Raw genomic sequence first — 17,487 nt, forward strand, 5'->3', positions numbered from 1 at the left:
ATTTTTCTAATATTTTTATATGTGGTCAAACAAATAAAAATTCATAATTAATTTAATAAAAGTAATTATACACAATGAATTATAATGAAATAATGACATGAAAAAAAATTTAAATATAGATGCCCTATACACACACACATATATATATATATATATATATATTATTTTGATAACCTACAAGTTTAATGGAAATATAATTAGATTTTGATTTTCTCCCTTACAAAACTGCTCTATAATAAAGACAAAAGAGCAAAAAAAAAAAAATAGCATTAATTCTTTTTTTTCTTATTACAAAAGGATCATGAAATTTTCTCTCCAATGAAAGGCACGATCCTCTCCTCCTCCATATTCATTCTCTTCCTCTCTCTTAACCCCTCTTGCTCTTTCTCTCTCCCCCCTTCCTCTATCCGATCCTTCTATCACCGGTTCTAATCATTCTCGCCCCCCTCGAATTCTCCCTCTGGTAATTCAATTCTCTTAAAATCAATTGTTCAATTTTCTTACCCAACTTTTCTGCCCCTTTTGCTGCTACCTAGGGTTAAAATTGTGTCATTTTTGTTCTCTGATGAAAGGAAGAAACTTGCATTCTTGGGCTGTGATCACATTCACCCGATTTTAGTTTCTGACATTTTCCGTTTATAAATTTGCCTTTTTGAAAAAAAATTAAAAAGAAACCTTAATCTTTGTGTGAATTTTCAACAGAGTTGATTTTGGGGGTGTTCCATAAGTTATATTGATCTCTGAAACTTAGAAGCCGCAAGCTCTTGTTTTGATGATAATAAGGTACGGATTGTTATCTGTTCTTTTGATGTTGTTTGGTCGGTGATGAATTTGGGAGGTTGATATGGGTCAAGTACTTTCTTGTTTGGTTGTGACTCTTTGAATTAATTAAAGAAAGATTTTTTTTTCTCTTCTGGGTGGAGGATTTTTGTTTTTGTTTATGTATGCTCATAATTGTTTTCATCATTCATAGGGGTTATGAAATTCTTTACCTTTGAACTTTGCATAATGATTACAAGGTCTTCAAATTGCATGTATTTTAATTCATTTACAGAGTCATTTATAGCACACCTGAAAGAATTCTACGGGGCTCGCTCTCTTTTTTCACTGACATGGATACTTTTGCTGTGTTTTTGTGGGTTGGAGTTGCCATGTTTATACAGCAATTTGCTCTCCCTTGGAAGACGAAGCTGCATGTTTCATGTCCATTTAATGTTTCCTTGATTATTTCACATGTTTTCCAAAGGAATTCCTTTGCTACAAACTTACCTAATACCAAATCCTTTGCTATGCACAGGGTATTTGTTTCTGTGATTTTATTATATGTTGCATGCAAATTCTGTGTAATAGAAGGAGATCGGAGTAATTATATGAATGTAGACGGGTATTTTTTGGACACCTCTGCTTACTTCATTTGGCAACATTTTCTCATTAAGAAAATTAAATCAGGAAAAATATAACCATTTAGAGGAGAGTATTGTTATATTAATGGAAGCATTATGTAACCTGGAATGATGAAAAAATTTCCATAATGTTGATATGAAATATTTGAGTTTGATAACATTTTATCTTGTGCTGAATATTTGCTTTTGTTACATGTAGATTTGGTTTTAATCTTTTGTTCCTCTGATGTATTTCTTACCGGTTTCATTCACTCTGCTTGGAATATCAGGATTAATTTGCATCCAGGGAAATCTCTACATTATGGATCAAACAACGGATTCAGAAATGGATCAACAGAGACGAGGCTATCATCATTCTGAACCCTGTATCCTTACTAGAGGAACCACAAACATCTCACAGCCGAATAATATGCATGCAATGGTGAGAGCTTCTGGGAACACAACTAATGTTGATTCTCAATTTGTGCCAGATGCTTATGACAATGCTAGGATGTATGGTGTTACACAATACAATGGCATTCAGCATCCCCATAATCTTGATATGGGTGTGCCAGCGGCAGCCAACTTATATTATTCTGGCATTAATCCTTCTTCTGGTGCTGGTGTTTTCCCTCTGCCTCTAAATCACAGAGCTTCTGAGCAGTTGCCTGGTTCAAGTACATTTGCAGTTGCTGGGGTTTCTTCAGATAATTTTGGAAGAAGTTCTGGTTTCATGGATGATGTTAGAGGTCCCTACAAAAGGAAAATTGCTGAAGGGATGAGAGGAAATTACCAATATTTTAATGCATCATCTAGCTCTTCAATTGCTCCTCCTAATGCAAGACGCACTGCTGATGGTGTTGCTATGATGGATGCTGCGCCATTTTCATTCCGTGTCCCTTCACTTGTGGAAGTAGGACCACATGGTAGTGCATGGAGCAGGGCAGGTGAGTCTATCATGGTACATGACCATAATCATATGATTCATGGAAACTATTTAGGACAGCACTTTCAGCCAGCTGCTCCTCCGTGGTTGGACCAGCAGTTGAACGGTAACAATAATGATGGCCATACTACACCCTGGAATCAGTCGCTTCCAATGCATTATGTACAAGGTATTTTTTTCCTCTTCATGTGTTTTGTGGTTCTTCTTTCAGTGATTTACTATCATTAGTTCATTACTTGGATGTTCTGTTAGTGAATAATTTGCAAATTTCTTTCTTGTTTTGTCGTGAAAAAGTGTTAATTGCAGCTTCTTGAATGTTGTTTTTCAGTCAGGCAATAAATTTATAAGAAACCTTGATTTTATATCCCCTTAGTTTCCACCTAAGACTGGAGTTAGTGCATAGGTGTTTTTTGTGTGATGTATGATCTGCCTCCTATGTTAAGGGCCAAGCGAAGTGCTCAAATTTTTCTTTGAAGTTGTTGTGTTGGTTATGAGTTTAGGTTTTCTGACTCTCCCCATACTATTTTCAGCACCTACTGTAAATGGAGGTTCATTAGATAGTGCAAGTATGGGTTTGCAGAGATATCATGATCCAGCTGGAAGCCGAAATGGCCTCAGGTTTCCTCACCCTCTTCCTGTCAACCAACAGCACCACAATTATCATCACCCAGCAATGCCTATGCAAGGAGTAAGAGGTCATAATATCAACTTTCACCCTGCAGTAACTGCAGCATCATTTAGAGTTCCAATAAATCCTTCACGCGGTGTTGCTATTCCAGCGCAGCCTGGTTTTGAGCTAGGTCCTAGGCACGTTGGCCCTGCACCATCTGCCGGCTTCCGGATTTATCGACCTCATAGAGGGATTGTGCCTGAGACAACTCTTGGACACCGAAGTCTTCCACCTGTGGGCTTCCTCCAAGTTGATGTAATATTTCCTATCTCTTAATACTTTCTTTATAACTCTAATGCTGTCCTTATGTAAAAAGAATAATACTATTTTTATTCATTATAAATATATTGATTTTCTTGTCAATTACAACTTGTGCAGGATGTTGCTTTAATTGATGAAGTGGGAAATTTAGTTGACCATCACAGAGATATGCGCTTGGACATTGAGGATATGTCTTATGAGGTAAGTATAGAAAGATTGGTATTGTATTTTCCTGTCAATGCAGATATGTGTGATAGAGGTTGTAGATAATTTGTGAATAATTTTACACTTGAAACTCATGACAGGATCTCCTTGCATTGGGTGAGAGGATTGGTAATGTTAGCACCGGTTTATCAGAGGAAACAATCACAAATCAGTTGAAAACAAAATCCTATTCCTCAAGTGCTACTGGTATTAATCTGGAGGAGGAAGCTTGTGATGATCAGGAAACAGATTCTTGTATAATATGTCAGGTATGAACATTTAGAAACAGATTTCATCAGTATATGTCATGTACTAATGAATCACCCCTTAATAACTGGAATGTTTATTTGACAGGAAGAATTCAAGAACCAGGAGAAGATTGGAGTTCTTCGATGTGAGCATGAATATCATGCGGATTGCTTAAGGAAATGGTTGGTTGTGAAAAATGTCTGCCCCATATGCAAATCAGAGGCTTTGACTCCTGGAAGGAAGGATGTATAGAAAGCAATGAAACCGAACATCTTTCTATTCCTGCTTAGTGCCTTAATTTATTTTTGAACAGAATTCATATTTTGTTATGTATTTTGTATATGTACTTGCACATATATAGACGTCATACTGCCCAACTCATTTATTGTTGGCGCCAGAACTTTGTATCTATCAACTTGTACAGACTTTGTTCTGTTTGATGAAGTAACTTCAGGTAATCATATCACCACCTGCTTCATTAATCATTTCGAAATGTATGGGGTTGCATAGCGTTTATATATCGCTGCTTGTGCTTTTGGATTAGCTGAAAATAAAGTTGCTTTTATCAAATTTCTTGTGTTTAGTATGTGATTAAGCGCAGTTTTTTTATGAGCCACGAAAATGTTTTTGAACAGATTCTTCCATCATGTTGCTTTGCATGTGTTTTTGAAAGAGTGAAAGATAGAATCGATTATAGATAAAATTATTTTGAAATGATTTAAGACTTTTTATACTTTGACGTTTTTCTTTCAAGAGTTAGTGAAAATTTCAATATAGTGTCTGACATTTTTATATAAGAAGTTATTTAGAATTGTTAGAAACTGAGTTGAACAACCATTGTTGACTTTCACCGCACATGGGATATAAAAAATAGTCACATTTACAAAACATGTAAACGCGTCTCATGTTGATGGAAGTGTTTGTCGACTCGTTTTTTAACACATGGCATAATATTTTTGCACGACATTCTCATGTGTTTAGTCAGAGGAAATTATGTAGTCCCAAAAGTATAGGGTGTTTTTAAAAGCATGTTCAAAGAAAGAGAAAGCGTCTTTGGGAATGAGATCAAACATGGTCAGACTTTGGTCCTAAACTGTGTGACCTGGTCACAGTTTGACTAACCTGTTTGGTCAACAAACGTTGTACAATTGCTCCACTAGGCTTTTATTCTAAACCTAGGAATATTGTTGTGGGAATGAGTCTATTCAAATCTTCACATGTAATCACTAAATTATACCAATATGTTAGATATTTTACATTAAACGTTTATTATTATTAAATCAAAAGTTATATATGATAATTTAGACTAAATAAAAAAAAAACACCTTTTTTTAACTCTAGCTCTAGAACATAATCTCTAAGGACGGAGTTTGGAAGAGAAGTAAACACAATCATCTTGCATTGAGGACTTGATTTCGCATTCTATATTCTCACTTATTTATTTTATTTAAAATGGTAAAAATATACAGATCATGTGTAAATTAACCTTAGTGATATTTGTAAATTATTTATGTTGCTCGTTTTCGATAATGAATGCAACTACAAGCATGTACACTATTAAAGAGAATGCATTAATAAAAATCACAACAACGACATCATTATTCTTAGGGTTTAATGATATTTAGATTATTCTATTTTAGGTGATAAAACAATTTATTTGTTTAATTTATTAATAAAATAAATTTATTTATCTATCTACTATAAAAAGGTTAATTAAATCTAATCTATCCCTTTAATTTTATAAATAATTAATAACTGAATTCATGTGATATCGATAAAAAAGCGTAAGATCATAAATCAAAATATGGTAATAGATACGATTACATCTCATTAAACACGCCAAATTATATTTTTTTTAAAAATTGTACGTTTGATAAAATTGAAAAATGAAAAATTTAAATATGTTTATTAATGTTTTGTTTATTATTATTAAAAAATTTTGATTTTTTTTGTAATATTATTTTTTTTTATGTGAAGTTAATGATGTTCATATATTATTGATGATATTTAATACTGTATCACGTGTTCTGAAAGTATGAATGTTCGTCTTCACTGATTATGACTCACTTGATAATAATCACACTTTATCATAAGTTAATCAATATTAAGTTTGATAGTTGATTGTTTAATATGTAGATTACAGTAGTTCGGTCAAGAAATGATTCTTGTGATCATGTTTGTGACATGACTGACTGTTTGGACCATTCAATCTAATGTTAACAGAATAGTTATATGATATATTTATTATTATTATTGTTAACTCCTTTTAAAAAATGATAATATTTTAGTCATATTTCACAAATGAGTTTATTTTAAGTAGAGAAAGGGTGGTGACGAATAATTAACTATTATAGTTGGCTTTAATATTAGACAAGTCACAATATTCATCTCTTACCTGATCCCTTTCTTTTACATACCAAAAATAATATTATAAGATTGAAGGTCTAAAAAATAAAATTGAATTAAAATATCAAAGCAAATATAATAACATCCTTTTAAAGAATTAAAGATATATTTAAAGAAAATAAAAATGTTAAAAAGTTGTAAAAACTAAACTCGAACAAAGAATTTCATAAGCATATATTTATAAGATGAAAAATTTAAAACAATTCATACTTAGTCATATAATATGCACACAACTAAAACTAACTAGCGAAAGTATGTATTCTCTTTAACTAGAATTGGAATAAATCTAACAAGTGTTAACAGTGGCTGTCATTTACCAAAATGAAAAATAGTTATTTGTCCAAAGAGGCCCCAAATGGGGATCAATGTTTTCATTAACACATAATCTTTTGTTAGCATCAATATATAGTACAATAATAAATTATAACTTAAAAAAATTATGAAAATATTATTATTATCATGAAACCATGTATAATAATAAAAATACTAAAAATTACTAAAATTTGTTGGTGATTTTATTAAGAGGTGTAAAACTGATAAAATTGAAGAGCTTAGCTTAAGAAAAATCTATCTATGAAGTAGTTATCTGGTTTAGCATAAGCTGATTATTTATAATTATCTTAAGGTTTAATCAATTTACCATTTCTCTGTGCTCTTAGAAGAAAATTGAAAAAAAAAATTAAAAAAGCTTTGTGAAGCAACGATTAGAAAACGTAAACTCTTATGATAGCTGAATAACAACTACCATACCAACAAAAAGAGCTTAATTAGTCTCTCTCACTAAACTCTATAAAATGTAATAATAAAAATAATAACAATATCATCCTATAATACCTCAATAATTACCTAATCAACAATGATAATGTTATAGAACAAACTAACCAAACTTTAAAATATACTCAAAGACTACAATAAACAAACAATAAAGTCATAGAGAATAAAAAAAACACTTATGTATAAAGACTAAATTAAAAATGTTTAATAATTTATTTTATTTCAATTTTTTAAAATTATTTTCAATTTTGTTTCATTATTTTTTAAAAATTTATTTTTATTTTTGGATTTTACATGATTTAACGACAATGTAGTATTTTCTCTGTCATTAAATTATGTACTGAAAAAAATATAACGTGACAACAATACGAGAACATATAAAAGATAAATATTAATAAAATGAATTAATTTGTAAATTGTTTAAATTTTGTAAATTTTAAATATTGTTGACTGCAATGTCGTTCCTTTAAGTAAACGTGGGTCTTGTTGTTACCTCCTTGTGGGTTTGTGTTTAGTAGGATTATCTATTTGGTTATTAATTTGCATTAAAGGTGAGGGTGCCGTTGAAATAAATAAAATATTTTTATGTTTAGTTCATATTAAAGTTTTAAGTTAAAGATAATGTGAATTTATTATATATTAAATTCATTTATTATTATTCATTTATTATTATTGAATTTTTTAAATAAATCTCTTTCAAAATATTAAAGTTATTAAAATAAAATATTTTTATGTTTAGTTCATATTAAAGTTTAAGTTAAAGATAATGTGAATTTATTATATATTAAATTCATTTATTATTATTGAATTTTTTAAATAAATCTCTTTCAAAATATTAAAGTTATTAGTTTGTCTTGATAATAGAGTTATTAGTTTAAATGATTTTTTAATCAAAAGTCTTCTTTAAAATATTGGTTTAATACATTATTTTGATCCTACTTTTAGGGATTTGGTTAAAGTAATCATATCTTTTTATCTTTTAAAAAAGTTCACATATTAACGTGTGTCACGTGCTTATGAGATATCACAGTGATATTTGCACCCTTATACGGAAAGGACCAGATTGAACATTTTTTTAACAAAATATAAAATCTTACTAAACTTTTTTAAAACATAAAATTACTTTAAACCAAACTCTTAAAAGTAGAGACCAAATGATGTATTAAACCTAAAATATTTATGAGTTTAACGTTAATGACATTATTTTATTTGTTTAAGATTGTTGTTAAAAATCTCACGTTTTTTTGAATAATGTCAAACTATGATGTATAAATGAATTTAAATTTCATTTTAAAATCAAATTTATAGATTTAAGTTGAATTTAAAATTTATTTTTTAATATGATATTAAAGCCTATTTGAAAAGTAACAAAGAAAAAAAACAACTAATTATAAAAAAATAAAGGCTAATACAAGCTACCAAAATTTAGATTACTATATCCAAAACATAATTTTGCTAGAAATGGAAAGTTTCTCACTTTCTTTTTAAATAAATCAATAGAATATTCCATTTATTAATGAATTGAATTTTCCTTTATTTAATAAAATATTAAATATATTTTTCATTCATTAAATTTTACATAAAATAGGAATTAGTTTAATTTTAAAATTTTTAGACCAATTTAATCTCCATTTTTTTTAAAAATAGATTTAGTCCATGATAAGATAGAAGAGCGTTAAAATTTGGGTGAAGTGTATAATAACATTGTCATAGATGATGCGGTTTGGGATGGGAATTCACCTTATCTTTTTTAATGAATTAAATTGAAAGTAGAATATGTTAATAGAGATTTTCAAAAAACATTTCAGCTTAATATATTTGAAAAATATAGTTTTTAATTGATAACTGCATAAAACGTCATCATTTTTTATGGAACGCCGTTACAAAGTTTAGCAAACTTTTGACACCGTTTCATTTAAGAAAACAACTAATCATTTATAAAATTGAGAAATTAAATTAGTTTAAAGTTTTAAAACTAAATTAATTTTAATTTTTTATAAAAATTAAAGGAAATAAGTAAATGTGGAGAAAAGGAAAATAACTTAATAAATATATAATATTGAGAAAATTAACTTCGAGTATAAGAATATTAATTATAATATTGAAGAGTCTTGTAGAATATTTGTAACTGTTTAGTGAATTAATATAAAAAAAATATTTTCTTGTTCAAAAGCTGAAGAAGATAAGACAATTCTTTAATTTCTAAATTAGATTGCATATAATATGTGGGTTTTACATAAAACTTTGTTGAAATTATAAGAATTTAGTCAAAATACAGCCGACATGATATATTTGTTCACATTAATTAAGTTCATAATTCTAGGAACATTATATATTAATAAACATCATTTTTAATAATTATATATTAATAATAAAGTTTGTTGACTTATTAACTATTATTGTCAAACATAATATTTTATTAATGTTATTTACCTTAAAATCTATTATAAAATATATTTTAGGTATTTTTTTAATTCTACTAACTATAACGTTATAATTATATATTATATTAATGAACTTTGTGTTTACCAATTTTGAATTCGCCAGTAAAAATATTGGATAATGTAAAAGATAGAAATAAACCAATCCCAATTTGACAACTTAGGCCCAGTATTGTCTGTAAAAGAAATTGTACATATAGTTTAACTTTTTTAAGCTAAAATTCAATTTCTTACTATCTCATTAACACTTAAATTTTCTACACAAATTTACACTAATTTTACATTTAAATTCGAAGACCACCACTTGAATATGCTTTATGTGCTCTAATCAATGTTTTAACTTATTAATTTTTTTAGAATAAAAAAAGTAAAATCCTTGCCCATTTAAATTCAATGACCGTCAATTTAATACCTTTTATATGTTCTGTTCAACTCTATGGTAATCAATTTTTTAACTTATTAAATCGTTTTAGAATAAACAAATATTTTTTTTGATTAAAAAATCAATGCCTAATTTGAATGATCAATTAACATAATTATAATCTTATTTGAAAACAATGATTATGACTAGATGGACACCTACTTAATTGTTGTATAAACTTGTAAAATATAGATTTTGTAGTTGATGTAAGTTATTCCTAATTTGTTTTCATCTTTAAAAAATGTTAATATTTGAAAAAGTAAATCGCAATACCTAAAATCAGCTTGCTTTTAGTTATAGTTATTTGTGTGTATATATAGTATATTTTTATCCCAAATTTAAAGTCATTTCATTAAAGAAAAATTATTAAATTGGTATACTATTTTTAAGGTTTTATTAAAATTAGGTAAAATTACCTATGTTAGTTGTGCTACAAAAGTCATTAACTGATAAGATAAAAAAATTTAAGTCTAATGATGAAACATTCACTTGAAGATATAATACTAGAATTTTTTCTTTTTTTACAAATTGTATAAGTATATTTTTTTCTTGTGTTTTTTCTTATAAAACACATTTGAGTTTAATTGGACTTTCTTTTGGACAACTAAAAATAAAATAGCACACAAGGTAGAATTGGATAAGGAGTTACGAATTACCTGGTTTAAGATAATTTTTTTGCATGTTTTTAAGTTTAACATCCCCTTAAATATGAAGAACAAGTGGTTTATGTATCTATAAATAACACTTCTCACATATTTTTGTAGCATACAATTTTTACTAAATGAGAATTGATAAATTTATTTGTGCTTGTTTTTACGGTCACTTTAAATGAAAATTTTCTTCTGCTTTCGAAATCTTCTCCAATAAACTGTCCTTAAAAAATAGTATAATACGAAGACTCACTAATATTTAATATCATAAATAATATTAATAATGTAGAAATTTTTTTTATGACAAATAAAATAGACGATTTTTTTACAAATGTTATGGTAAGTAGTACAAAAACAGTGTACAACGTCGAATATTTTTTGTCTTTTACGTTGAATTCGAGAACCAAATCATATTGGGAGACGTTAAATTGACGTCGAATTTAAAAAAATCGATGTTAATTTAATGTCGAATTTTTTCAATATACGACATTAATTTAAAGTCAAATTTTGTCAATATATGACCTTAATCAATTATTTATTTATTTATTTTTAATTAATTGTAATCATTTTTTATAACTCTATGAGACCTCAAAAAGCATAACTATATAGGATCAACAATAACAAACAAGTTCAATCAAACAACAATAACAAACAAGTTCAATCAAACAACAATAACAAAAAGGTTCAATTAAACAACAATAACAAACAAGTTCAATCAAACAACAACAACAAACAAGTTCAATCAAACAACAACAACAAACAAGTTCAACCAAACAACAACAAACAAGTTCAATAAATAAGTTCTTCAAAACGAAAACGAAAACTAACCTTCAAAAGGTGGGTTCATCGGAATAAAGTGTTGCAACCAGTGAGAGAGAAAACAGAATGCGCCTATGAAGGACAAGAACACAAAAATAATTGGTGAAAACAAACGAAAATCATACCTAAAGTAGTTAATTAACATGCATTTGTATCAAATGAAAGAAAAATTACATGTGATGGTCGTCAAACTTCGTTCGAGAAAACTTTGAGGAGAGAAGAGGGTCTTGTCAGAGCGGCTGCAGCGGAATGGTTAGCGCGGAATAACAAACCAAGAGGGTTTTTAATACGAACGTGTGCCTTTTAATTTCTACTCAATTAAACTTACTTAGCAATTAATAATAACAATTAAATAGAGTAAGGTTGAGAGAAATTTGCATAGATGATTTTATCCTGGTTCGGATCTTACCAATCCTACGTCCAGTCGCTTATCTCAAAGCAAGATAAACAATTCACTAATCACAAAAAAATTACAAACTACAATCACAAAGATACAATTTGTAAAAGTTTAGAAAACACCTCTCTTGATGCCACAAGAGATGAGACAACACCTCTTTTGAGTCTTCACAAAGGATGAACACCTCCTCCGAATACTTCACGAAGGATGAACTTCCTCTTCCGAACACCTCCTCAGACACACCAAGGATGAACCGGCTATTTCCTCTGTCACCGTAGCAGCACTTCACCAGCTCTATAGACACGAGTTTCACAAGCCGAACAAGAGCACACAATTCTCAAGGATTTCTGAGTATTTGAGCACAAGGGAAGAGTTTCTAATTATCTTCTTGAGAGGAAATGAGAGTCTATTTATAGACTCATCCAAAGGCTCTTCCATTTTTCGTTTTCAGCCTTTCTGACTGTGTTAATCGATTAACTTAAGTGGTTAATCGATTAACTCACCAACGGATAGTCCAACGGCTCTAAAAACGGCTAGTTTTTCAAACGGTCACTTTGTTAATCGATTAACAGCCTCTGCTAATCGATTAACGCTAATCGATTAACAGCCCTTGTTAATCGATTAGCATGCAGTGCTGTGCTTCTCCATTCGTCTCTGGAACAATCGATTACTGACCTCTGTTAATCGATTAGCACTGCACAGTTTTTGCTTCTTGGTACATTTTTACATCACTTTTGAATGCATACATAAAACCACTAATAATCTAAGTCCTTGACACTAAACTACAATTATTACAAAAGCTTTCCATAGCCATACAAGTCTTCATAACATCTTGAATCTTGATTTGAACATCATCAAAACTTCATCTTCATCATTTTGCTAACAGGTCTCGCGCGCTAAGATAAAGTGAATGAACTTTTAATCTCCGGCTCAAATTTTTATTGAATTCACTAACCTTTTGACGTTTAACGCTGAGACATACGAGGTTTGATATCCTTTTACGTCGAATTATAATTCTAAACGACGTTTAATAATTGTATTTATTTACTAAATTGTCACCGATCATTTTTAACGTTGGTTATTGAGTGGTTAAACGTTGAACGCGTGACGTTATACACTGTTTCTGCACTAATGTGTGTCATAATTATGAAATCATGGTTCATATTTTACATGACGTAGCCAAAACTTATCATTGAAAGTCAAACTTATTATGACCGTTACTGTTTATTTGTCATAATAAATTTAATATTTTTTATGATAGTGAAAATTTATAATTGAAAATCAATTTTACTATGACAATTACTTGTTTACCTGTCATGATAAAAACGACTTATTATGACATTTTTTTTATTACATATCATATCATAGTAAATCCAGCTTACTATAATATATTTTCGGTCACCTCTCATAGTAAGTGTTATGACAAATATTTGAAAACTTACCATAATAAATGAACACCTATTATAATAAGTAGACATTTAAAGTTACCCGACAAGTAAATATAAACTACGTCATAGTTAGACTTTTAAGATTTTACAGGATGTTTAACACATTATGGTAGTATGCTAACCTTTATAAACATCAATCGAGGAGCAAAATAATTTAAACACCCAAGACATGAATAATGAATTATCCACATACTCATTTGAAGCTTCTGATTATACAATGCTTAACCAATAAACTCATGTAACCATGGTAGTTAGTTATCTATGTTTGACATATTGAGTTTTCATATATTAAATAAAAAATATATTTTTATATTTTTATATCATAATCATATATAACAATCTTCATGTATGAAATATATATCACATCACGTCAAATATTTAATGATTTTATTAATTGTTAACTTTTGTAAAAAAAAATTTCAAATTATCATTTCTAACTTATTCTCTAATCAAATGTAATCTTTCTAAAAAAATAATATTACTTTGTACTTAAACCAAATAGACTTATCTTATTAGATTTCTTTGTGTATTGTTTACCTACCAATTTTAATGCTGACCCATAAATCATTCAATAATATTCAAAATTGATGTTAAACATTATATTTTGTATAGATTAAGAAATATGAATAAAACATTCTCTATTTGTTTTTAAATTATATTTGTTATTATTATAGTAAGTTTATGTAATATTAAAAAGAAAAACAGAAAGCATGTAAAAAATTTATTCATTTAAAATGTTCTAAATAACAAAATTATAATTAAGAATACTGCTCTTGCTTCTTTTTATCAAAAACTATATCAAATTTGGATAGTTTTCCTTTTAAAATTATAACAGTAGTATACTTGCCTATACAAAATGTTGTATACTTATATATATATATATATATATATATATATATATATATATATATATATATATATATATATATATATATATATATATATATATATATATATATATATATATATATATATATATATATATATATATATATATATATATATATATAATTGTCATGTAAGAAAAGTTTGAAAAAATAACTGTAAACAATAAGTTTTTAATAACTTTTGTAATCTTGAATAATTTTGTTACAAATTATACAATTGAATTTGGTAAAAGTAATAACAAGTTGAATATAGGTTTAATGCATCATTATACTGCATGGAGTTTGAGTAAGGATATATTTTTAAGCTCAGCATAGTTAAGGTTTGTATACCAAATATACTAAAGTAGGTTAGAAATTAAATCTTTTCTATTGAATCTCTTTAATGTGATTTTCTAAAAAAGAAAATTAGTATTTCTTAAAGAATATCTTTAATAAGTGAATCTAAGTTCGATTTATTTATATTAAAAAATAAATTAAAAATATTCAAAATCAACTAATGGAGCACATAATAGATATGTATCTTTAAATTTCAGCAACATCTTCTTCATACAAATCAATCATTTTCACATAATGCTAAAAAAGGTTTTCTGGCCGTTTTCAGAGGAAATCTGCAAACGGGTATAAAGATGTCCTTTCAGAAGCTATGAACGAGTTGGTTGATAAATTTAGTGACTTTTGGGCTTCATTTCATGAGGGGAACAATTCATTACCTTTCTACAAAATTCTCCCACTAAATCTACTATTTTCTCAGTCACAAAAGTATTGAATGCATTTTAAATTCTCAGGATATTAAATTTGATCCTTACATTCATTTACCTTCTCTAATAGCATTTCCTTTCACGAATAAGAACACCATGTGGAAGCAGTAAATGTATTAACTTCAGGTATCCCACATTCGCACTTTTGACACGGCAGAGGCTGCTACTGTTGCTACTTTGAAGTTCAAGCAATCATTCTCAAATACAACATATCAAACAATAAGTGAAGGAAGGAGATAAAACTTGATTGTCCAAACGAAAACAGAGAATACAGAGATAGAGATACTTATGAACAGAGAATGACAACGTAGAGAAGATATAAATCAGTGGGAGATGACAGCGTCTTCCACGACGATATAAGAGAGACAATAGCATGAAGGTAACGACGTCAACAACGTGGGAGGCAATGGCGTTGACGGCTTGGAAACAACGTTGTGGGAGTGTCCGTGAAGAGAAACAAAGAAGTTGCTTGGAATGAATTGAAGTAAGAGTGAAATTAGGGATTTGGACATACTATCACACTATCACAGGTGATGGAGCTAGTAAATACCGATTATAACAAATTTTCCAAAACTTAGCATAATAAGTGTTAGTATAAAGTTTAAGAGAAAAAGTTTTGATGATGTCTCAAAGTTAAGTTTCAAGTGCTCTTGTTGCAAAAGGATCTTTAACTTGTCTTGTATTAAAGTTTTTGTAATTTAATAGATTTATGTATAGGATGTGGTTTATCTTTAGATTCTATGTATTGTTTGTCTTATGTTGCGTTAAAATTCATTTTGAATAAGAAAACATCATTTTATACTCAAGATAATATCGATTATCAACTTATAATAATCGATTATCAGCAAGTCATAATTGATTATCACAAGCAATTGTGAGAATTTTTAAGCAAGGTTTTCACTATTGTGCATTCATTAAATGCATAATCGATTACCATAAGTGGATAATCGATTATCACACGCTAATTAGTTGATAGCAGATTTTTGGATATATCCTTAAGTGAGATCTCTATAAATTGGATTGAGACTCTCGTTCTAAAATAAAGAATACGAAATATGTTTATTTCGAAAATCTTATCTTTTTAGCTGTGTACTTTGATAAGTGTGTTCTAAGGTTTGTGTAACCCTTGTGGTTTGACTTTTAGAACTTGGTGTTGGTATAAAGCGATAACTTTCATGAGAGTTGTGATTAAGTGTTGTTGTTGTTGAGTTGAAAGTCTATCATCCTTTGTGAAGATTCAAAGGAGGTGTTCATCATTTGTGAATATTCAAAGGACGTGTTCATCCCTTTTGGGTTTAAAAGGAAGTGAGTTTCATCTCTTGGGATAACAAAAGAGATGTCCTAACCTTAAACTGTTTTATTTTCTTTGTGATTGTAATAGTTTGTTGGTTTGTGATAGTGAAGCATTAATTCTCGTTTGAGATTAACAATCAGACGTAGGATCTATGTGATCCGAACCAGTATAAAAATCACTTGTGCAATTTTCTCACTTCCTTACTTTTTTATTTGTTTAAATTGTTGTTAAGAAATTTATATTTTACGAGAAAATTATTAAAAATATTATTTGCGATAACAAACCAATTCTCCCCCCTCTTGGTTTGTTGTACACGCTAACCATTCCGCAGTACGACTTTGACAATAAGTTTTGAACATTATTTCAATTTTGCCACCGCATCTAACTTACTATGACATGTGGATTTCACATGTTATAATAAGTTTTCCCTTTCGACTAATGATGACAGATCCTCTTTTACTATTCATAATAAATGTTAGTTATATTACAAAAATTTTAATGTTGAACTTATTATGATAAATTTCCTTTTACTAGTCATAATAATTATTACTTTTATTATAAAAATGTCACTAGTCAATTTATTATGACAAGTGGATTTCACATGTCATAATAAGTCATAATAAAATCTAATTTTTTGAACAATGTACATTCCAAAAGTAATAACAATTATGTAAGTTAATTATTCAATAAAACATTATACTAATTTTAAGGACAAATTTTAACACATAGTTTTAATTAATAAGTTAATACTTCCTAATGACAATTGATAGTGGACAAAAATACTTAATTTTAAGAAAATAAAAATCGAATACACAATAAAATTAAAAGTTACACATTTAATGAATTATTGGAACTAACGGTGAGAATCAAGAAAATGATATTTTATAATTGATAGTGGTTTAAAAATATCGATATTCGATAATTTTAATATTAAAAGGGTATAAGTTAAATATTTTGTATTATAAATGAGTTTCATTATGTTAAACTTACACGATCTCTCTATATATCACTTTTTTATAATTCTCTGACTTCTTTCTAGGACTTCTCTCTCTTTGTTCATTTGTATGAAGATCATAGACCACTAGAGTGATCCTCTTGGCAAACTCCTTCTTTCTTTTCAATCAGTTTCTTCTTTTGAGTAAGTTGAATTTGTGCTCCTTTTCCCTTGGCCAAGTGTTTTTTGGTTTACATGTGACCTCCTCTTTGTTGCATTTATGATTTTAATCTTCTATATGAGTTACCATTGATCAGTGATCTTAATGGTATGACTTGATCGTTCTTGTGATGTTTCTACGTGTAGATAAATATCCTATGAAGGTAAAGGAGTTGTAGTGTTAATGTTCATATAGAAATCTTCAATCCAAAGTCAAACATGCACATCATAAATATCTTAATGTTTCAAATCATTCATGAACATAAAATTGAGTTAAAATTTATAAATTCAGCATCTACAAATTATCAAAACATGTCAATTGAGTCA

At 28.4% G+C, this 17,487-nt stretch overlaps 1 protein-coding gene across 2 annotated transcripts; it reads left to right on the forward strand.

Moving 5' to 3' along the window:
• The first annotated feature begins 300 nt into the window (after nt 1-300).
• LOC108334317 (probable E3 ubiquitin-protein ligase ZFP1) lies at nt 301-4,197 on the forward strand. 2 transcript variants are annotated; one of them, XM_017570091.2, is made up of 7 exons: nt 301-463; nt 703-783; nt 1,673-2,497; nt 2,859-3,253; nt 3,377-3,460; nt 3,565-3,732; nt 3,818-4,197. In XM_017570091.2, exons 3-7 carry the CDS (start codon nt 1,705-1,707, stop codon nt 3,962-3,964), a joined length of 1,587 nt encoding a protein of 528 aa, XP_017425580.1. In that variant the 5' UTR covers nt 301-463; nt 703-783; nt 1,673-1,704; the 3' UTR covers nt 3,965-4,197. The 2 variants fall into 2 exon arrangements, with proteins under 2 accessions (XP_017425580.1, XP_017425581.1); XM_017570092.2 differs by lacking the exon at nt 703-783.
• The last annotated feature ends 13,290 nt before the right edge of the window (nt 4,198-17,487 follow it).

Source organism: Vigna angularis, chromosome 11, assembly GCF_016808095.1.
Source record: "Vigna angularis cultivar LongXiaoDou No.4 chromosome 11, ASM1680809v1, whole genome shotgun sequence".
Lineage (NCBI taxonomy): Eukaryota > Viridiplantae > Streptophyta > Magnoliopsida > Fabales > Fabaceae > Vigna > Vigna angularis.

Excerpts from the sequence above, each read along its gene's own strand:
- LOC108334317 (XM_017570091.2), top strand. The coding sequence starts at position 1,705 with ATGGATCAAACAACGGATTCAGAAATGGATCAACAGAGACGAGGCTAT. Across the intron at positions 3,461-3,564 it reads TTGAGGATATGTCTTATGAG|GATCTCCTTGCATTGGGTGA; the intron begins GTAAGTATAGAA and ends AACTCATGACAG. Across the intron at positions 3,733-3,817 it reads ATTCTTGTATAATATGTCAG|GAAGAATTCAAGAACCAGGA; the intron begins GTATGAACATTT and ends TTTATTTGACAG.